This window comes from Habropoda laboriosa, unplaced genomic scaffold (assembly GCF_001263275.1).
Source record: "Habropoda laboriosa isolate 0110345459 unplaced genomic scaffold, ASM126327v1 scaffold68, whole genome shotgun sequence".
NCBI classification, from domain to species: domain Eukaryota; kingdom Metazoa; phylum Arthropoda; class Insecta; order Hymenoptera; family Apidae; genus Habropoda; species Habropoda laboriosa.
Genome location: NW_017100195.1, coordinates 1,057,875 through 1,081,497, shown reverse-complemented (window position 1 = coordinate 1,081,497; position 23,623 = coordinate 1,057,875). Strand labels below are relative to the sequence as shown.

General features: G+C 43.4%; 1 protein-coding gene across 1 annotated transcript in view; it reads left to right on the top strand.

The window, feature by feature from the left end:
- The window catches only part of LOC108570294, a 198,493-nt gene extending 188,976 nt beyond the window's left edge, over positions 1–9,517 (top strand). The window contains exon 2 of the mRNA XM_017932132.1: positions 9,504–9,517. Within this exon, the coding sequence (XP_017787621.1) occupies positions 9,504–9,517 (14 nt within the window). The remainder of the gene's footprint in view (positions 1–9,503) is intronic.
- Positions 9,518–23,623: the final 14,106 nt, after the last annotated feature.

The following is a 23,623-nucleotide window of genomic DNA, read 5'->3' as shown; positions in this document are numbered from 1 at the left end:
CCTTCCTCCCTTGGCTTCAACCTGTTTTCCTCCGCTAGCCGTCTCAATTACGAACGAAGGCACGATGGGATTGCACCACGACCGCTTTGTCCCTTGTTTTTCATCGTGATTTGTGTTGTTTGATCACCCGTCTCGTTTGCTCCCTACCCCTTGTGCTTTACTCTGCCGTTTGGATTAGTGTTTTCTTTATTCGTTTGAGAAAAGGAATTAATTCCCTTTGGTTTGTTCTTTTTTTTAATTCTAAAGATTGATTATTTATTTTCGATGGTATAAGGAATGTGTCAGGTGATACAATATAGCGATCGAAGCCTCCTTTTCAAGTTTCCTTTTTTTATAGATAAAATTCGATAATGCTCGAGACTGTGCTGACGATTGGACGTGTCTCCTTTGCACTACGCGCAAGACGTAACCCTGGGTCGAAAGTGACCCGTTATCGACCGAGCGAGGGTTTCTGCTCCTTCGCATGTCCAATATTTCAGCCAATTTCGTCCAACGTCTGTCAATTTCCATTAACATTTGCCGGTAACGTGAGCTTCCGTGCACAACTCTCCAGGCCGATTAACCGTTGCCCCGTTGATCGGTTTAATTACGCGTTATACAAGTACCGAGGGGAAGAAAAGGGCAGGGGACAGGAGGGACGGAGGTTTCATAAACATTCGCGTTCGAATGCAGAGGGATAACGGATAATAAAGAGGTATCGTTTGCAATTGACGTATCATCGACGAACCGGACAGGTTATATAATAAAACGTATTCTTCTTGAGCCAGTTCTCGCTGATTATTGGAGCAATTAACGCGGCTGCTTCGAGCGGCGAGTTGTTTTCACAGACACGTGTCGATAACGTTACAGCGTTATCCCGTGGTTACAATTCGTTTCTCTTTCTCCGCTTTTATTTATTTTCTGTTATCGATACATCCGATTGGCTAACTCTATTCGTTTATCGTCTTAGAAGTACCGCCGATGCGTTATCCGTACAAAATTGAACGCGTGTTTTATTCAACGTTAGGTATGCCCCTACGTCGTGATGCGGTGTACTCCATTCGAAATTTAGATTTTTAAGGCTTTCACCGGCGTGAAAGTCGAGCCTGTCTCGCGGTTGGCTTCTCTGTAGAAACCTAATGGCGCCCTTTTCGAAGAGTGCACCGACGATGCTTCATCAGCGTTCGACCTTCATCAGCTTCAGACGATAGAGCGATGCATTAATATCAGTATCAGCCGCATTAGTGTCATAGCAGCGTTGATAAAGCTACGGTCGCGACGCTGGTGAAGAACTTTTCTGAAAGGACACGGCTTGCACACGCTGGACGGAGTTGAATAACATCGTTTCAGGAATATTTCCTGCCCATTCGTGGAAACTAAACACCACGGTGTCTTCGGGTTATTAATCATCTGACTTTTCACGTATCGAAATTCTCGATTCTCGGTGGTATCAAAGCACTTAATTAACTGAAGTTTCCATTCAGAAGGATTCATTGTCAGAACTTTTAATTAGCAAAATTTGGCAATTATCAAGTGTTAATCACCGATTTTCAAGCATTTCCAAATTATTATGGATGAAATTTCAATTGTCACAGTTCTTCAGTCCGCGATTATTCAAATTCTCTGTTATCTGTTATTAAGAGCTTGTTAATTCACAGTTTATTGATATATAATCGATGATATAACCAGTACTGATCTTCAGTTCCCTTCTTTCTATTCTGTTCCTACTTTTATCCCACATATTCACTTCTCTACACCACAGTTCCTAATTAAACGTGACTGTTACCTGCAGAACGATAAGAGAGGAACCGAAAAACGACGGAGGAGAAGTGACCTTGACCAGTCGATACATCGTGTCGGACTATAAAAGACTCTCGTTCGCGTTTGCGCTTTCATTAACAGTGTTCCCTTGTTATTGGTCGTATCGTGCTTTCCAATTCGTATGTTTCTTATCGATATGTCAGATGAAGGTCCTTCTAAAAGTGGTGTAATACTTTTCACAGCCGAGAGGCCTCTTTCTCTTTGCGCTTAACACAAGCGGTGTCGAGATATCGAAGCAAAGCGATCGTAAAACAATTAGCCAGACTACGTGGTTGTTACTAACCCTCACACACGGTCTTCGGGATCGAACACCGTGTTTTCTAGTTTCCTCCGACTTGTACGCGCCAGCACGATCGAACTCCGTTTGACCATTGGCAGAACGTGACACTGTGGCCGTCGCGTGGCTCAACATAAAGCATTCAAAGCGTCGGCAGAAAACAAGATGCATTTGCATCTCGCAGTGTAACCGCGGCCCAGCGGAAAAACGTAAATAATTCGATGGTTTTTGTGCGAGCGTCGAAAGGGTAAGCGATTCGGGTCGACCGGGTGGCCGAGTCGATCGGAGCGTGCCAAATTGTCAAATAAATGCATGAAAAATGGATTTGCGCGAACGGCGGAGGGTGTGAGGAAAGGGGCGGTGCTTTGAAACCGGAAGCTTCGCCGGTTGGCTATGAAATTTCCATCGAAAATAACACTTTCTCGCGCGCTCGACTGTCTGAAATTATTGAAGTCATCGCTAGTCCCTGTCGACGCCGAAGCGGCTTGGCACGTTCGAAATTGAAAGGCGACCGATGTGACTAATGTTGGCCGGGAAAATGCGGTTTGTGGTACGTGGCTAAGGAGAAATATGTATGTGGCAGAGATATTCAGGTTTCGCTTATCACAAAGTACGATAGTGTTCTGATGTGCTCGTGGTAGTTGCAACCAACTTTCGAGCTTTGTCGATTTTGTGCCGAAGGACCACCTCCTTGATTAGGAGGACAAAACAACTATTGCTATTGACTAAACTTCCTAAGAGCGACTTGTGCCGTGATCAGATGACTTCTGTCTTTCCTTTCCGCGAAAGGTCCCACGACACCTCCGTGCGAGGATGCATCGCGGGGGTGAGGCCCTCGGATAGGTTGAATACATTTTTCGATAGTGGCGGGGAAGGGTGGTTGGCGAAAACTATTGGTTAAAATCATAGGTGGGAAAACTACACGAAAATGCCACCCCCCAGACCATAGGTCACTCTCAGGTACCAAGCGTACCCTTGAGTGACGCACGCGGGAATTCCGAGTGCCTCGAACAATGACCGTAGCTTCGGCTCTGGTGACCGTATGAATGCAAAAATGTACAAGTTAAAAAAGGGGCGAAGATTTTAAGTCGAAAACAGGGCAATAAAAGGTAAAAGCAAGTTCTTAGATTGAAAGACTACGATTGCCGTGGCGTCATAAAATTACCGCTGCTACGAAACGAGCGAAGGCGAAAAATATATACAATAGAACTACATGCTAAGAAATCTAAGGGTCGGGCGGCTGACATACCTGTCGAGGATTAAACAGATAGAGTAATGTAGGATGTGAAGAGGGAGAAGGGAGCAACAACAGGTCAACGTTTAAGATTTAACAAAGAAAATGGAAAAAAGCAAAATGATAGATACAAACGACTCTGTGGCCATTTAACGACTGCCTCTTTCGCTCGTCTCGCGCTTAACCGACACACGCACACAGCCGTCGTCTTTCGGTAGCTTTTGCCTAGCTACCTCTGCGCTAGACCACCCCACATGCATTTTGTCTTGACTAAATGATTTTATTCCTGAGAATAATTTCCACTGTATTCAACGACCTTTAGAGATTTGCTTCGGTATTTTCTCGAGGATAATCTTTGTTCACCACCGTTGGTCTTGAACTAGTGGGATCTGATATTTCCCGTGCAACTTCGGTATAATAAATTTAACGATAATTGTGAAATGTTTTTATTCGTGCTGGTGTTAATTCTTTTGTCGAGATATAAGTGTGTGTATGCACACGTTTATGGCCGTAGATTATGATCGTGGTACAACAGTCGTTATTGTACGACATATGAGTGTATAAATCTTGTCTGTACTTAACCCTTTCTCTACGGCACACTTGAGGCAAAAAGTGCTTGCTGAACGAAACAGTTACTAGTCAACGCTGGCATAGAAATAAAAATATGTTGATTGAAGATCAACTGTTTAAATGAATTAATAAATTGTACTTATTGTAAATTACACTCTTCGTAAATGAGTGACCATTTTTACACAGCGTGTATATATGCTCTTTGTAGCAAAAGGGTTAAGAAAATGTTTATCCAGTTTCACGCGATGATTCAATGTTTCCCTACTTAAAACTGCTGCAAATGACTTTCTCAAAACTTGGAAGCAACGAACTGTTCTTAATTCTCTGTTACATTTAAGTCTCCGTCAAATTTTCAAGGAATTTCGACAAACCGTACCTAAAGTTATCTTCTTTATCTTAACTACAAACACACCGCATGAAATAAAATGTAACAGTGTAATTTACAAATTTATAAACGTAACAATCAGATAGCCCTAAGTAGTTCACCTCGAACGTTAAACAGTACCGCACGTAACAATGTCGCACAACGATTTCATCTACCCAACTATATTTAGACACAATGTCCACGTGCTATTTAAATACCCGTTCGTTACTCTAAATTCGTCGTCCTTCGCGATACAGGCTCTCCTAAAAATATTTCCCAAACTCTTGATAACCGGATCAATCGACCTTTATCCGTGAGCATGCAGGTAGCTCGACAGAAAGAGTTAAAGAGAGTAGGGAGTGCGTAAAATATTGGTTTTCGAAGCCATTGAAGAATCGAGGGGAAGATTTGGTAAAGTGGTACATAATCCCAGGGGTGTCGAACGGCTGTAACACAGCAAGCCGCGATAATTAGTCGGGATATTCAGCGTGCAGTTTTGGAATATCCGACGATCGAATGGTGGGCAAACGGGTATACACACCGGCCAGGCCAGAGATTACCGAGGCATGGAATATATACATAGTATGTATATCGGGTAAACGGTGGTTCATTAGAGAAAATAGTTTTGGCGCGGCTGCATTCAAAAGGGGCAGGGAGCGTGCACCGCACGAGACGTTGCTAATTCAAAGGCACGAGCGTGGAATAGTTGCAGAGCCGCCCATCGCGTTCCTTCGTGACAATAATCGCGGATTGACTGACTGACGAACGCGTTGGTGAACGACAAAAACTGACAGTCGGAGAGATTACCCGCGTGTATACGGATTAACGTTGCCTTTATGTCCCACAGAGGTATAAGTCTTTGCCTTCCATTGGCCAAACGATCATTTTTCGAAAAGCTTGTTGCGATACCAGGGGATGTTGGAGAAAAGGGTCACGTGAAACTGTGAGGTTTTGCAGGGCGTGGTGCTCTTTCAACCGAACACTTGATGAGCTTTTTCATAGTTCGCGAACGTTAACAGGGAAATCATTTGGTTCCCAATTAGTTGCTAACAGGGTTTTACCTATTCTTGTGGCAACTGTGAGAAATGCACGAGGTTCGTTGTTTAGCGTGCCTACAGTTGGGCTTTTCATTTCTCTGGAACAGTTTTATATTCGTTATTTTCAATCCTGCACGAATTAGGTACACTTTGCGATAAATCCTTTGACTGTTCGTAGAAATGGGGAACAAAAGTGTCATGAAGTGAAGAATAAAGAATTTTTCAGTTTAGATCTGTTCGATATTTTTCTTTCACTTCAATTAGTATTATGTTCTACAACCAGTACTATTTCATACAAACTGTTCGCACACCCTGAAGAATTATAGTTTGAAAATGTTTACTTGGGGAATTTAAAGGTCTTCTCGAGATTTGCTTGATGTCAATTGTCAAACGCTCGAACAAAGAAATAAGGCAACAGCTGTTTTACGTAAAATTAATAACAACGTATACCTGTATAATAGCTAGCCTAAGTCAGTGCTGTCTAGGCGAAGCTTCCTCCGCTTTCTCTACTCTGAACTTCACCTAACACCACGTTATTTCTAAGCAACACGCACTAATAAGCACAACAGATTCCCTTGAAAATGCGTTGATCTGTCTGCTTCTAGTGGCGGCTCGTAGGAGAGGACAAAACCGCGTAAGGAGCTCTGCCCGTGAACAGTACTGGCGTAAGTGACACACCACCAGCCTTCCTCTCTCGATTCTCTCAAAAGTCAAACTAAATTTTTCCCTGAAAAATTACTCTTCAAACCAGAACTTCGATGTCAAATCTTACTCACTTTTCCCACCCTCTAACCGAAACCACGTGCGAGCAGCGACGCTCTGTTTGAAAAGCGAAAATACACCGCGCTTCTAGCCGCGAGTGTATTGTCACAACAAGGTGGCTCTCGTAATTACAAGCGTCTTTTTTGCCAACGAACGTCGCGCGAGAACAGGGGGCGGAGGACGATGATGCGCCCTGGCGCACGGATGGAGCGTTTAACGACTGGCAATCAGGATCCAGGAAACGGAGCTGCTTTTATCCCGCTCGCGTACACCGGCCTGACGACCATTCTTTCTCCCTCGGTTCGCTCTGGCCCCAGCAGCTTTTTATAATTCCCGGCAAAGCATTTTTTTCTCCCCTGGTCGCCGTTTCCGTTTCGAGAAGCAGTCCAGACCTTTCCTGCTCGTCCCTCTCGCTGTTCCAACCTTCCCCCTCCTCTCACCCCTGGTTCCCTTATTCCACGGGACCGGATACCTTTTACCACGCCCATCCTGTCGTCGTTTGCATAAAGTGAGCTATCTGCGCTTTTAATATAGGCAAATGAAGTTACGCTCCGGAACTAATCATATTTGCATGCGGAATGGCGATTCTCCTTTGAGCCCCCGTCGGACTTATTACTTACAATTTAGTCGACGTGGAACGTTCTACGACGGAAAACCGACCGGCATGATAATGCGGATCGATCAGCGATCCGTCTTGTTTCGATACACCGAGTATGTAACGTTTGGACGCGCGCGTTCCCCCGTGGTCTGACTATGTGTGCGCCTATACTACTTGCGGAGCTGTCTTTATTTTACCGCGTACTACTTACAGCGCGGATCAAATGTATCGGTTATTATCTGCGATCTCTAACATGTCGGCTTCTAATGGCTATGTTTAAGAGGATAATTTTCCTTCTTTTTGCTCTTCTCCTTCTTTTTTCGTACTACTCGTTCGTTCGATACAGCTGCCGGTTATGATCACAGGTTGCGTAATTAACTACCAGGATCTGATGTATTATTACGTTTAATTTATCCGCGTTCAAGAGGTGAATACGCCTTTTCTCTGTACCGAACGATAGACGCGGTTGTTATTACCGTATGAATACGTAAATGTTGGAATAAACGATTGCGCTTTCGAAGTAGTCATGTGTCGCGTTAATCAGACGGGACATTCTTTCGCGGTAGAGAACGTCTAATGAATCGAATTTTCGATAAGCACTCGATGATGACCTCTACGTAATCGAACGACTGTTTAAAAATGTAATTAAAACGTGGAGCAAAATAAGTTTTGCTATCCGGGGGAAAAAAATGTCCGTTGAAACGTGGGAACGATAATTTGGAAAGTTTTCGCGAGGAGTTTGCTTTATATTCGTCACGTTTCCTCGCGAGGTGATCAAATATTTCAAATTGAAATACCCGGTCGGTCCGCGAATCGCGTCCCGATCAAAGATTTTCAATTACGTCAAGGAACAAAGTTTCGTTTTATCGGCGGTCGACGAGCCGCGCGCGGCTCCGCACGACGGGGGATTACGCTATTATACATTAATGAAAGCGCGGCTTTCACGTAAGATACGTACGAATGAAAGATAAACGCCATCCTCACGGGACACTGTTTGCGGAGCACTCATTGTACACTACTTGAGAAGTTCCGCAACTACGCCGAAACGATATTCTTGCCGGGACTGCCGCGGAAACTTCCGATGAAACGTGACACTTTGTCGTTTCCCCGCAATCATGCTTAATTAATTATCGATCGACCTTTGCCCGGCGCTCGTTTCCACCCGCGAGCTGGTAACTGCTTCTTCTCCCACGATTTCAATTAGCAAACGGCGTGTGTATATATAGTTTAGAGTGTATTTATTATTTTGCAAAATTGAAACACCTGAAATGTATTTGCTGCTGATCTGGTTATCTTTCTTACTTTAATTATTCCCCTCTTACGATTTTTTTAATTAAGTACGGTGACGTTGAATTAATTAGAATCGACATTATCTTCGAGATATGCGAAATACGTATGTTAAATGGAGGGAAAATAAGTTACAGTTTTACACGGGGAATCATATTCCCCAGTTGCGAGGTATAATTACTTTCAGTTGGTAACACGTTGCTATTTCCTGATTAAAAACATTTTCATCAATGGTAACCTTTTTCTCTGTTGAAGTTCTACTTCGTCCATTTTTTGTTTTAGGTAGGTTCCATTAATTTTTCGGAAAAATTTTACAGAATATTCCGTGAATGTAATTACTCGTTTGGTACGAAATGTTTTAGTCGAAAATGAAGTTTCCATTTGCTGCTCCAAACTTGAATTTACGTTAGCGATATACAGGGTGTTCGGTATCTGCTGGGAGAGCTCAAGAATTAAAAAGTAGCGTTTAAGGCTTCGTTTTTTAGTTATTAACAATTAAAATATTCGCTTGAAACAGGCTATTTTGGTGACAGCCACAGGACGGGTATTTCACTGCCGTTTCCAGCGAGGAAAGACATGCTTATCTGTTACAAGAAACTGTTGCAAGGACTGACACAATTTTGCCAAGATTTTACAATGATACTCCAACGTGAATCGTAGAAAAACGTTAATCCTGGCCGTAAACCCTCGCCAATCGGCCCTAAAGTAACTAAATTAAACCTAAAAATTAAACTTGCGTAAATTACGTCGACCGCTGGGGCAGTTTCTGTTACCAACTAATTGTAAGCGAAGCTTTCGCCGCTTGGTAGGACACTAACCTAACCGTCTCGCGGTTGCTACGAAAATTGCCCGTTTCAGGCGAAGATTTCAATTGTTAATAACTAAAGAACGAAGCCTCGAACGCGAATTTTTCATTCTTCGTTTTCGTCTTATTCCGGCTTCCAGAATCACTCCTTAAATTTTCTCCGAGCAGTTTACCGAACACCCCGTGTAATACGATAATTTAGCGAATATACGATCGCAATAATTAACGTGCGTGCTTGCCGGGGATAAACAGCTGCACCAGACGAAACCTTAATTCGATTTGACACACAGAGCCTGAATTTCCTTGAAATTTAGCCGGTGCACGTGAATACCAGTCTGGTATTATCGTCTGCGGCAACGAGCGCTGCATTTCGGTCACGCACGATCGAGTATTATCGTCGTCATTGTTATATCGACCACTCGTGAGGTAGCGAGCATACGGCTGTAATCGTAGTCTGGAGGAGCGCTTACAGAATATTGCGGCCCTGAACACACTGTATTGAGATACACATATCGATAACGGACTACGGATAAGCACGCTCTAAGAGCTCGGTGAACCGCTGAACCACTTTGCCCCCGTATTACGAGAACGCGCCGGCGTAATTAAAAATATTGACTCGCATTAACGAACGTTTTAAAAACAATCCTGGAATGGAACATTTTTAAAGTAATCACTTCTTATCCGCGAGAGTGATTTGTGCGTGTAAATTTGATTAAGAGCGTTTGAATTTTAAAACGAATTTGTTTATAAAACTTGTGTCTCTTTTCAGTGAACCTTAACTAATCATACGAACTACTTATTAATTTAGCATACATTAATTCTAACTAACATTCTAACTGTTAATTAACCCGTTAACTATGGAAGACGAGCTAAAAATTGCACATTGTTTAGAGTTGATTTATTCATTATTGGATCAAATATAAAGCACTCTTGTCATCCGAAATATGGTGACAAATTGAAAATTTCAGTCGAGAGAAAGAAAAGTTGGCATAGTTAACAGGTTGAAATTTGAATATATCGCAATTACCAAACCTATCTATCCTCCTACTAACACAATAACATTACTAACACCCTTTCTTTTCTCTTCTCTTTTCAGATTCAATGTAACTCACCTTCTAACGCCTACGCTTCGTGCACCAACGACTGCCTACTAACCGTCTTCGAAATGACTTAGATCTCCGTTGATCTAGCTCTCGAACGAAACGAAGAATAAGAGAAAAAGTGAGAACCCCCGTTACAACAACTCCCGCGCTAATCGTCGTTGATCGAGTAGCACGAGCGTTGTTCGTTCGTCGCTCAAGATCGATGATGCGAATTCCTGAAAATGCGCAGGACGAGCAGCAACGGTTTGAAGCTCGACCTAACGGAGAATACTCCAGGTAGCTCGTTGTCGAGGCTGCCTAATTTAGTCGAGCATGCGGAGACCTGTCAGGCGTTGTCTGCCGGAACCGGTGAGAATTTAAGCAGCAAACTGCCTAACGTGGTTGAGGGCTCGATGGACTATGGTAGCGAGCGTAGATCCTCGCGGTACCTCGAGTACCAAGACTCGAAGCCGTATCAGGATAGCCAGTCGGCTTCCGGGCTGCCTCCGTATGAACAGGGCTACCACGATCAGTCGAGGGGCTACAGAAGCTACGAGCGAAAGCCGTACGACAGGGAGGATATCGACCGATACGATAACAGAATTTATCCGGAGGATAACTTGAGGTACGATCGCCGAGGGGATCAGAGAACGTATCAGGAGTCAGACTTAGACGCGGCGTACGAAAGGAGTGATGCACAGAAGCTCAGCAGAACCTATCCTGCTGAGCTTCAAGAGACCGGTGGAGGTGGAAGGCGATACTCGAGAGATTTGACCGATTACGAGTACGCGTCCAGATACGCAGAGGAAACGCTCAAGCTCGAGCCGAAAAAGGATCATCACCATCAGCATCATTCCGGCAAAGTGTACGAGCCTGCACCGTCTAAAGGCTACGAGTCCGGTGTAAAGACGCATGATTCTGCCTACGAATTGTCCTGCGCCGCGCAACAGGACCTATCCGGCAGAAAGTACGAAAGCAAGTATCACTCTGTGAGTAAGATGTACGGAACCCTGCCGAGGTACGAGACCAGCAAGCCCTACGAGCCCAGATCGTACGAGTACGACGAGCAGCCTTACGAGACAAGCAGCAAGGTGTATGACTCGAAGTACGAGCTAACTAGTTCGAAAAGTTACGAGAGAGCCAAGTACGACGGCTCTTCGTCCTCGAGGTACCAAGACAAATCGTACGATCAGACGTTGAAGATCGGCGAGCTAGGATCGTCGTCGTCCGCTGCTTATACGAGAAAGACACAGGACCAGGAGGAGACTAACGCTGAGAAGATGAACGGATACAGGAAGAACAATTTCGAAGCGTACGGCGTTTATTCGGATCCCGAGGATGATCACGGGTTCCTGGCTGAGAAAAAGCCACCTCAGTACCCGTACAAGGGTGTGGTGGTGAATGTCAGCGGAGAGTCTAGCGTCATTGACCAGAAACAGGTCAAGGACAGCAGGCAAACGGAGGTCGTAGGGAACCCTTGGTGCAGGCCTACCATACTGTTGCTCCTGCTGGTCCTTCTTGTCGTTATCTTCGTGTTCGTCGCTGGAATTCTTCTGTACCTAAACTGTGAGTCTCCCTGCTTGCTTTTTCTCATCATTTTCAGCGATGGTACCCTTGAAAAATCGAAGGCATATTTACACTTTGAAAAAGTTACAGTTTAAATGCGTAATTATTAACGTAACGCTTCTGTCGTGCCGGCACATTTACCCAAAGAACCGACGATGATCCCGTTTAAAACGAATGTCCGTGGTTAACCAGGTAGCTTTGTTAAAAGAGGACACGAAATTGGCGAAGTTTTCGCAGCCAGGCTACAGAGACTTCTCTCGTTCTTTGAACGCGGCGTACTAATAGTACGCCCGCCTCTGCTCGATCCTAGTCTTTCTCCCTCGTTTCCCGTCATTTCACTCTTTCGTTTTGCGTCCAAGCGATTTCAGAGGGCCATTCGGTTAATGAGCATCCGATACCAATTATTTACGGTCGTTGATGTGACCGCCATAATAATGGTGGACGTCGACGGGTACGGTGGCGACGACCACGACGACGCCGACGTCGACGACACGTGCTGACGATACGTTAAGCCGGAACGGTTACTGTCTCCCAGGCAGTTTTATGTGTCGAATTTGACATGCCGGGCACGTACAGACTTGCCACTAGCGAAACTGTTCGGTCGGAATTACAATGTGACCGGTAAATGGAAGAAGAGGGTTTAAAGAATAGAAGTGGACGAGAGTGACGTACACCTTGGGAATCCATTTTGTTCTATGCTGAACATTTGCCCACGTCCTATATGGAAACGTTGGGTGAAACGTATTAAATTTTTATCCGGACGCGAGTCTCGGTTTTCTAAACGATTTTTGAGAGGGCTGTTGGATTCTTTGGAAAATTCTATCTTCTGCTGGGCACTTCAAGTTTGATGTTTGAAAGCAACGTTCGGTGTCTCGAGAAGAGGTCCGAAGAGTAATTCTGTTTAATCGTTGTACATTATGCGATAGAAATTTTATTTAAGAATTTGGGAAACTTTCTAGACGGTACTACAGGTCTTTCGTATTTATCGGTCCAGACAAATAAGGAAGGGAGTTTAATTGGTGTTTTAACGACAGTAGGCGTGAGAAGCAGATATTGGCTGCGATCGAAATTTATTTGACCGTAAGGCACGCAAGCAGACAGTATATAAGATGGAAAGAGGGAGAGGAAACAAGAGGGCAGACTTGCTTCCTCAGGAAATCATTGGAGATCTTTGCTTGGTTGTTTATGTGATAGCAACACGCTTAGGGGCAGCCATCACGCTCTGCTCTCTGGAGGAATCTAAACTGACTCGTTTTGAAACAGCCGTTTATGGATGACGTTTGCTCTATATTTTGATTCAGAATTCAATTACGATGATAGCAAGGTAAATGGAACGACGTTGCTAACACTGATAAACTCCAGTATGTCCAGTTATCTGTGTTTCTTTAAGCAGTCGATAATTATTAACTCCGTCAGTCAACTCTTGCAATTTTTTATCTATTAATTCATACAAGATCTTGTTCCAAAAAGTTCAAACAATCCCGCACAAATTGATCGGACATCGATTTCATTGTACTCTGAATTAAAAAATTCAAGCGCACCGCTACTTTCTCCAAAGCGAACCGCGCCAATCTATCACTCCAGCAGCACGAACAATCAATCACCCTCTATACAAGATCTTCCTCCACGAATCTAAACCACCGTGCGTAACGAACAAACGCAAACGCTCCTTCGAAAAGAGAAGAAAAGAAAGTAACAAAAGACATGCTACTAAAGACGAGAGATTGACGCTGGAACCGCAATCGTGCAAACTTCCGTACGCCGTCCATTTGTGACACGTCGCGTCACGTGTCACTCTTGGCGTGCGGCATTGGTGAGAAAAAAAAAAAATCTCTTCGCCGGTCCCGTCGCTGCTGCTGGCCCGTGGTTCGGCAAACGTCGATCGAAAACAAAGAAAGCGAGAGGAGAGCAAACGAAATGCCGTGAGTTGAAAAGAGTCGCGCAGCCAGTAGGGAGAGTTTTGCACGCAGTAGGGGCGGTAGGAGGCACATGGCACAGTTTTCCCCCCTGCAATTTCCACTACGGTCCGGTATATCGCGTCGGTACTTTCGTCGAACGTTCGCCGCACACTGAACAAGCAGAGGAGCCTCTCTCTGTCCCCTGATGGTCAGGAGGAGTAGAGTAGGAGGGGTGGAAAAATACCAAGGCAGAGAGGAGAGCAGGTCGGTAGCAGACCCTCCTGTACTCGACTATTCCGAGTGGCTGCATTTGGCAGCGGTCGACAGGGGCGTTTGAGCGATTCAGTTTATTTTCGGGTCAAGTTTTCGCCCGACCGCTTCGCAATCAGCCGTTGCATTGTCCCCGGGACAATACATTTACTGCGAGCAACGGCTCGTAGGAATTCGTCGAACGCCAACTCCCTGCCCCCTTCCTGCTCTTCGCGTTCGCTCCCTGGCCGCACCTCGTCGAACATCGTATTTTCGATCAGGATTTTCGGAAACTCGATTTAACCGGCGACGTCGTGGTGCGTTGCTTCGCGTCGTCGCCAACTATTCCGACGGCCAGTCGATTTTCATAGGATTCCGCGATAATTGGCGAGTCGACGTCCACGCACATACCTAGCCTGCCTTACTTCCCCTCACCTTGCCGGTTAGGCGTGTACGCCTAGAATTTCCGAATTACTTTCGTCGTTGCTAGAGATTATTGAATTTGTCGCGCGGGATGAAATTGGAACGGAATGTCGTAAAACGCGAACTGTTGCGGCGCGATTCTTAAGCTTTATTGCAGTTAGTGTATCGCGTCTCTCACACGCCAACTTAACTGTATGCGAGTCTAATTATTCGTTAAATACGAAGTGTAAATGTGAATTTGTAATACCGATCTTAGTGGACTTTTTTTGGGACATTTCAGGCGCGTTGGGCCTTTCTTGCAGTTGTGTGTTAAAGCAATATTGAACATAACAAAACAAAACGGTGGCCTATGAGGACAAATAGGGAGCTTTCCTCAGTCGAAGATCAGTCCAAACGGGACTGATCTGTGTGTGTATAGTGGCTTTACGATACGTGAATTGCTATTGAAGGAAATGTACGGGCACCAGGAAGGCGTATTCTGCGTCCATGAAACACTTTCTGGTCCTCGACATCGCTTCGAAGGGAAACGTAAGACACGAAAGAATCGAAATCAGAAGCCCTTAAAAATAGCAGTGGTCGACAGTGTCAAAGTTTTGAAGTTAGCCGTTGCTCTGAATCGACGTGACTTGTAGGGGTGAACTTCTGGAAGGATGATTAGGTTAGACTCGACTGTCAGATTGAAGTAATTTTTAACGTAGGTTGGGAAGTCTTGCCACACTTGGCGTATTTTCCATCGATTTTTACTTATTCCTGTCTCTGCAAACATCATCTCGACTGTCACATTTGTCCTTTATCAACGATGGCTTGGAAAAGTCGTATTTTTGTACATATCTCTTTGGTACGCGCTGAATAACGTTCGTTTACAATTGAGATGATATTATTGTGACGGAATATTGGTTCGCGGTGGTGAAATATTTTTGCAAAGATTCGATTCGTTCATATGCAGAGTTGAAATTTATAAGGATAGCTGGACACTGACGAATCGCAGGAAAATGTATCATACCTCGTTGAACAGAGGAAGATTTGTGTTACGAGTTGGTACATGGTGCAGATAGGCGATACTGTTATATGACAAGGCATAAATTTTATCTCTCCACTTTGCAACAAACCCTACAGCTCGAAGGTTGAAGTTGACAGAGTAGCTGTGTTTTAACACGCAGATAGACACAGTACAAATGTTTGCCGTGTTTAGCTGTTGTAGAAGGATGTTGTCTCTTGAAATTGGCTGAACAAGCTTCCATCGAGACTAAATCAAAATTACAACCGTGTGTACCGTGTATTACACACGATGCGCTCGTTGGGAAGAGAAGGAACTGGACAAATATAAAAAGTTTTACGAGTGTCGGGAGATGAGCTGAATATATTTCAGCTTTAAGGGAATTGCAGGTTGGTCCGAATTATGACTTTTTCTCAGTCTCTCATTGAGTGCCGTGGTAAAGAAGTTACAGTTTCAAGAGAGTTGGTGGATTTTATTTATCAGTCACATTTGTCGCGTTCGCGTGAGAAACGCACAAATACGAGACCAACAAGGGAATATCCCGAAGTGACAATTAGGTACGCAGTGGTCCTTCAAAAAAATATTCGACGCGTATCTTTTTGGATCGAAAATCGTCCACAGTAAAGGGGTGACAGTCGCCTTCAAATGTAGGGGTGCTAAACATATTCGGTACCTCGTACAATATTTCACATAATATCTCAAAAACTGTTATAGATAGGGGAACGGTGTGAATTGGCGAATTTTGAATCGAAAGATAGGCGAACTAAAGTTACAGAAAATAACGGAGGCTATTGATCCTTAAATAAAATTTTGAATTTTGTCAAAAAAGCCCGAAATTAATGTACACGCCTGACACTTCAAAAATTGACCAACAAATTGGCGAACTTTCACGAACAACATCACAACTTCATCCTCCGTTTCATCCAAGTTCGAAAGCGAAAGAGTTGCATGTGAACTTCATTTAAGTCTGCCGGTCGAAAATTGAGCGAAGTTGTAAGCATCGATCAACGGGATCGACGGTATCGTCAGGCTCTCTTGCCGGTAGAATCATCATTCCGGACCTCGTGCTCAAATTTTCACGCCCGCCCGTCTTCGGCAAGTTTCACGAAGTCGCGTACGACGAGGGAAGTTCAATCTCGACCGAGTCAATCTCTTTAGTCGGGGATGGAGCGTCGTCGTCGTCGTCGGTCGCGATGAAATTAGAGACACCCGGTATATATGCGGTGGCACGGCGACGCCGTGGAAGCGTGCAGCGGCGGGGAGGCTCTGGCGCAGGATGAGGATTTAGTATGTAAGGCACGTGTTCGCATCTGCCTTTATGAGCGTTTCCCGCGATTCAGGCGTTTCGTCCTCATTCTCAGGCAACCTTGCCTCTGCGAGACATCGAGGTGGGCTTAGGGTTTCAGGATTAAGGGCGTCGCCGATCATATTAAGGCCGGAGATATCTCATCCGCTCCTTATTCGACGAGGTACGAGCCGCCACTAAACTCGGCTGCGTTTGTTCCACATAAATTACAAGGACTTTACCCGGGCACGCGATGTCGCTCGGTGTGTACGCGGCCTTAATACTAGCAGGGTCGTCAAACTTCCTATATCGTCGGGACGGACGGTTTACGAGACGCCCGGGGTAAACGGATTTTAACGTTGGCCCCAGGATCAGGCTTGCTCGACGACGTTGTAATTGCTTTGCGGATTATCGCCACGCGAACCGAAACTTCGACGCGGTTTCTTTTTCGATTAATTTGCACCTGCCTCCCGTGAACCTTCGTTGAGGTTGCTTATCGAGTTTATTTTCTGCGAAGAGTTCTTTGTGAATTAATTACGAACGAAACGGAACACTGTGATTTGTTTAGATCGATTTTGTAGGAGGTGGTCTAATGAACTTTACTCTAATCAGGATGTCGCGCAAAGTAGTTTATTTCGGGCTCTTCGGCGTCCGTCTGTTACCGAAGCTAAGAACCGAATGGCAAAGATATGAGCCGAATCGATGGGTACTCGGGTCTGGTGTTTGTCACTCGCCAAGAGGCGCAGGCCAAGCCATAAATCGTCCCAAAAAGCCTGCAATTTGTTAGTCTGTTTTATCTTTGGATATGAAGTTAGAAGAAATAATCAGGCTAAACTTTCGTTAAGAGTACTTATGTATCGTAACATTTAAAATCACAACGGCATCACGATCTACTCTTCAGGTGGTTGAATTATGAATACGATTTCACGGGAGGCTCGTAAAGAATGAATTTTTTCTTGTACATTAAAATTCAAACGATCGAGCACAGAGCTTACGAAGGTTGAATAGCTTGCGATAAGATCAAAAATGAAGACTTGCTAGGAAGCAGCATCAACATCGAGAGTCGTCTGTTATCGAAGGGTAACGTGTAGTCCGTTACAATCTGCCAGATGCAGCCTACACTTTGCCGAAGTCACTTGCAGACTACCACGAACTCTACCTGCAACAGTCTAGCACACTGAACTTCACTAAACTTGCCTCCATTACCCTCATCGTAACAACTTCACAACCAGTACAATACTTAACAAACAACCAAAGAAACTCTATTTCCCTCTTGCACTTTAACTCAACCGAAACGCTGTTTCCTTCGAGTAATTCGAATTTTCCTATCGATAGCACACTTCCGTGTAGCGTAACTGTTCTCGCGTGTACGTTGGAAAACGCGACAGTTGGAGAATTCCGGAAAAATCCGCGTCAAGAGGGACGGGGGATGAGGGAAGCGGGTGGCCATTAATCACGAGGAGAGCGACGTGCGTTACCGAAAATCTGCGAAAACCGGTCCTCCGGTTCGAATTTCCCGTTTTCGGACGGCCGTCAATCCTCTTACTTGGCTGTCAACCGGCGAGGAAACTACATCCGGCCACTGATAACGCCCGCGTTCCGCCCCGGGGGCCCTGGGTGACGTTAACTCGCTTCCTCGACGACGTATCCCGGGGAACGAGACGGGAATGTCAAGTGAGAAACAGGCGACGGACGAAATTGGATCCTCGGTTGGCTTGGTAAATTGCGAGGACCGTTTCGCGCCTTGCCGAACCGCGGCCGCGTTTTATGGAACGGCCATCGCAGCGGAGAAAGGAGCGGCGCGGCGGTGTACGCGCGTGAACTTCGTGAAATTCGCCTCTCCGCGCGATAAACATTCCGCAACCGCTCGAAATTGCACAGCTATGAAGTGTTTTCTCGTCCACGGCTGCTGGAAAAGTCGAGACTGTTTAAAGTGGTGTGAAATTCTACCACCGGGCGAATGATGGAGTACGGATGGGTGTTGTTGTATTGTTGTTTTGTCGGTGAAGTGCTTGTTGTGATTGTTTCTTGTTATTGGTAGTTTTCCTGCTATTTTCAGAATGTCAGCGGGTTTGACGTTCTAGCGGATAATTTAGATCTGGGAATGTGATCAAATTTTTGGATGTAAATAAGGATGAAAGTGTATATGGAGTAGATTTTTTGATCAAGTGTTGGCACTTTTAGGCTCAAGGCAATGGCCCTTGTTACTTACGAAAATGCTCACTTTAACGATTTATTGTTCATCGTTGTTGCCCGCTGTCGACAAATTGTAGTTGTTTACAAATGGAGATATTATGCAATTGGTAGACGGTATCTGTTGATACATGTGGATGGAGAAACAAGCGACAGGCATCGAAAGATGTTCAGATTTATTACAATTATAGGCTGAAAGTCGTGAAATAGTGCGATTTTCATAATGACAAATTGTAGTTGTTTACAAATGGAGATATTATGCAATTGGTAGACGGTATCTGTTGATACATATGGATGGAGAAACAAGCGACAGGCATCGAAAGATGTAGGGAATCTTCAGATTTATTACAATTATAGGCCGAAAGTCGTGAAATAGTGCGATTTTCACAATCTTTAACCGTTTGTAGCTCGTAGCAACATTAACCGATTTCGATGAAATTTTCAGCGTGTGTATAATTGACGTAGATCTACAAAACGTATTTTTTAATTTTTCATTACGAGCTCAGATAAAAAATTTGTAAAAATGACCTTCGCTATTTTCTTCGCGAAAAAATTTTTTACACGTCAACTAGTAAACTAATCTTTCTAACTTCTAAAAAAAACTCGAGTCGTTTGGCCCAATTTTAAAAAAGTTATTCCGTTTTATAGGGTGTATGAATACTTTTGTCCTCCACTGTATGTATATAGAACGTTCGTCTGTAATACATTTGTAACAATATTTATTTCTTTATTTTTACATTGAATGCACTTGTTGTCGGCTGCATCTTCGTAGCAGTTCTGCTACAGTATTTAGTTTTTATTTTAATAACTTATTCGTAGGTGTTATATTTTAGTCAGTTTCTTGAGATTCTAGTTTAACAGATTTTGTTATGGAATTTTAAAGATTTCAGGGCTTTTGTTACAAAAATCCTGCGAGCTTTTTAACAAGTGCTGTCTAAAAACAGCTGATCCTGAAAGGGCTAATCAATAATTAGAATTAAAAATTGAGATTAGAACTGTTTGAAGTTCTCATAGTATGCACTATTCATTTTTGTGTTTGCTCTTTTATTTTAGAGTTGTTTCGTCTCATCTGTTCTATTTTTTAATTGTCCAACGTGTTACTGCAATAACAGTTTCGTGATTGATTGACTTTTGGTTCTCATTACAGTAGTTTTAACGAGATTTTAACGATAACCATATAAAATGATCAAATAATTCTACGATAAAAGTAATTTCTTCACGTATTGCCGTAAAGCGAAATAATTTTCGGCCTAGACTGAAAGTTTCCTAATTATTATACATACATACGGCCAGCCTCGGACTGCAGTAATAAATTTCTTTAATTCCCCCGACTTGGAAAGCTACGAAGCAACTCACCTACAACAGATTCTGAAGTAAATAGACGGGATTTTCCGAATCGAGCACGGAGCCGTCAGGAAGTTGAGAATCCTCCGACGAAACGATCGCAATAGGGATTCTCGCGAGCAGTTACGCGTTTCTTCGATAATACGATCTCTCTATCCTTCCTTCGTTTTCTCGGCGAGCAGAGGCGCTCCTCCAGAAGTGAAGTTTCTTATTGCCATACAAAGTTCTCGCCGTGAACGATGTTAAACTGGCAAACGATTCGGCAACTCGCCGGCGGATATGTATAATATCCGCGACGGTTCATGCCAGATTAAATCCATAGAAGCGTTTCGCGAAACAGTAGAGTTACTACACAAGTCGTGTACCTTACTAGCAGCAACGGGGACGATGGAATCTTCTTGCATCCTAAATACTTAGGCTTGCCACGATTTCTTTTTCTTTTTTCTTACTGCTCAATTTACGACGAAAGTGTGCAGAATATTTACCAGTGCTCCGCGGCGTACCCACGGGATCTTGGCCTTCCCTTTGTCATGATTTTGACCGTATTGAATAGCACGGGTGGCTAGCTCAGAAATTCGTGAGGCAGTTCAGTTCACCACCAGACATCAAAGAGAAACATCAATCTTTAGTTCAACGCACCATCCACACCACTAATCCATCATTCAACTGCTTCATTAAATAGTATACTACGAATTATTTCCTTCACGATTAAACTTCAGTACCACACCCCCTAATATCCTTATAACCTTAAACGGTCGTAAGGACATACGCGAGCAACAGACAGACGCGTATTCTCGTTAGAAGCAACCAGTGTTGGAACGAAGAGTTAGAAAGAGTTGTGAGTTCTTCCTTGAGAGAATTAGAACAATTATAGTTTAAGAATCTCCTTCGACTCAGAAATTCGTGAGGCAGTTCAGTTCACCACCAGACATCAAAGAGAAACATCAATCTTTAGTTCAACGCATATCATCCACACCACTAATCCATCTTTCAACTGCTTCATTAAAATAGTCTACTACCAATTCGTACATTCACGTTTAACCTTCAGTACCACATCCCCTAATATCCTTATAACCTTAAACGGTCGTAAGGAGATACGCGAGCAACAGACAGACGCGTATTCTCGTCAGAAACAACCAGTGTTGGAACGAAGAGTTAGAAAGAGTTGTGAGTTCTTCCTTGAGAGAATTAGAACAATTATAGTTTATGTAGATGGTTATACGAAAATTATCATCTTCTGTGTTTATGAATTAAATGAATTTGCATATAGCTAGAATGTCGATAAATACGGTGTTATTTTAGTATAATTACACTGTAAGTATCTAGAATAGCTAGTTGATGCCAAATTATTAAGATAATCCTTCGCATACTTTCTTAGTTATCGCGATAATCAGTATTCAAAATAATTATTATCAGCAAATAATTCAATCATAGATAATAAAGCTCTTTCAATTATTTCGAGATCACCCTTTCTTGGATTCTTGGATTCTTGTTTCCGAAATTATTTCTATTTAAAACAATTTCCATAATGTTCGATACACCTTTACATAAGGGAACCAACTACTGAAAGGCGTTTTCGATCTCTCCTGTTTCCCAAACCATATAAAGAAATTGTCAAATAAGTGGAAAAAGTGCTATTTTCCACATAAAAATGAACACTCCCCTATATTTGATCGTGATCAGGAAATTTGATTTCAAACAGCAAGCCAAAAACCTCTCACAAAAAACACCCTCTGTTAACCCTTTACCCTCACAATCAACGCTATTACGCAATCCTGCGAACGTCAGCATTCCGTTCCAAAGGCAGCGTAAAGCTGTAGGAAATTTCGCGAACAGGGTCTCTACCGGTCTCGCCAGGATCAGTGACTTTTCCGACGCGGGGTGGGCATCTGGTGGGGCGAGCCAATAGGGAAAAAGGTCGCAGCAATCGGCGGCGATCGGGATTGTTCGCGAGTTACCGAGTTCGAGTCAAGATTAATGTTAACTTCGCCGTAGGAGTTAATAAGTCCGAGACCGATAAATCCCGCTAACTCCTCGCCCCTCTTCTCTCTCTCTCTCTCTCTCTCTCCTTCCCTTGTTCTCGCCCCTTTTCTTTTCCTCTCGTTCTTCTCCTGCCTGTGCACAGCCAGCCCCTGCTGCTGCTCCATTACAGTTCTCTCCTGGCAATTCGCCTTTCTCGCCGTCGCGAACCGTCGCAGGGCTTTGAGAAACTCGAAAACTTTACCGTGGAGAAAAAGCCAGCCGTATCAGCTCCGGCGGCCCTTGCAAGAAGCTCCATACCGACAGTCCTTTCCAGGATCATTTCCTGCAGGAATCCATGGACGTTTTTGTTGCGATTACTTGCGCCGAATAGTTTTCCCATTACGCGCACGCGACACCGCCGATCCTGTTTCTCCTCTGCCACGTGCTTGTATCGAGGTCTCCACCGTAGTTTTGGATGTTTATGAGAGAGGGAGAGGTAGAATTGGTGGTTTTCGTTTTAGATGATTTGACGTAGGTACTGCTGCAGTGTGTGTTGCGTTCTGTGGCTTCGAATTTCGACGATAGATTTTGTAAGAGGATTATTTAAGACGTTTGTTGGCTCCCATAGTGTTTGGGGTGCTGCTCTATTCAGCGAATAAATGAATACACAAATTTTGGTAGAACGGTAACGAAATTTTTAATGGAATGCTTGCAAGAATGTGTGACGTATTCTTGACAAGTATCCTTACACTTGTCGTTAATGTCCGGCAAATGCGTGATAAGAAAATAAAATACAGGAAGTCTCAAAAATGGCAAATACACAAATTTTGGTAGAACAGTAATGAAATTTGTAATGGAATGCTTGCAAGAATGTGTGACGTATTCTTGACAAGTATCCTTACACTTGTCACAGATATCCGTAAAAATATTTGACAATTATCGCAAATAATTCCTGCTAAGAAAATAAAATGCGAGAATTCTGAAAAATGGCAAATTAATGAACTTAGGATGATCCTGACAACGTCAGTTTCCCGGAAGATATGAAGAGAATGGAGTGAAGATTTAGTTATAATACTTTGAGTTTATGTTTTGTTGCCAGGATGTAGTAGGTGTTTCGTGAAATCGATTTGCAATGTAATATAGAAGTAATTAAGGGTGTAATATGATTAGATCCTGCGTAAAGTAAATTACGCAATTGCGTGGGCGTAGTGGCGGTATACAATATTGTTCTAATTGAAGGCTTTACCGAAACGTCAATTTTCCACTTTGTAGAAATGAACAGGAATATTTAAATGGTATTTTAACCGAAGCTTGCAGAGCTGCACTTGAGACATTGTGATATTTAAAGGAGACATATGAACTGAAGAATTTTTCTATATCTCGAGTAACCTCGTAACAAGGTTTTAATTTATATCCTTTTAATTTGTGGGAAAAGACAAAACAGCAGGCAAACGTCCAATTTAAAAATGAAATTAAATAATGCTCGTAATTATACAAACTGTGTTCATACGTTAACATGCAATCTTGTTAGAATAATCGTCATGAATTATCTCGTATATCAAGGTAGGTACGTGCAGTTACTCCTAAAAATATTCGGACACTACATAAGCTTGCCTTTCCAGTGGTGTATTTTGGTTAACCGTGAAAGGATTAGGCTGATATTTTTTCCTTGTGAAACGTCATTTATTGTAATTCAGGGTTACCTATTGTTCGTTTAATGCATTTTCGTATGTGACATTGTAATACAAGTTATTCGAAATTATGTCCGATTACTATGTCGCACAAATATTCAGACACTTAGCAAAAATGAATTTTCTGAGTATTCGTAGTATCGATAATGATCTGTATAATCATATTATTCCTATTCGTAATATTATAAATATTTGATAT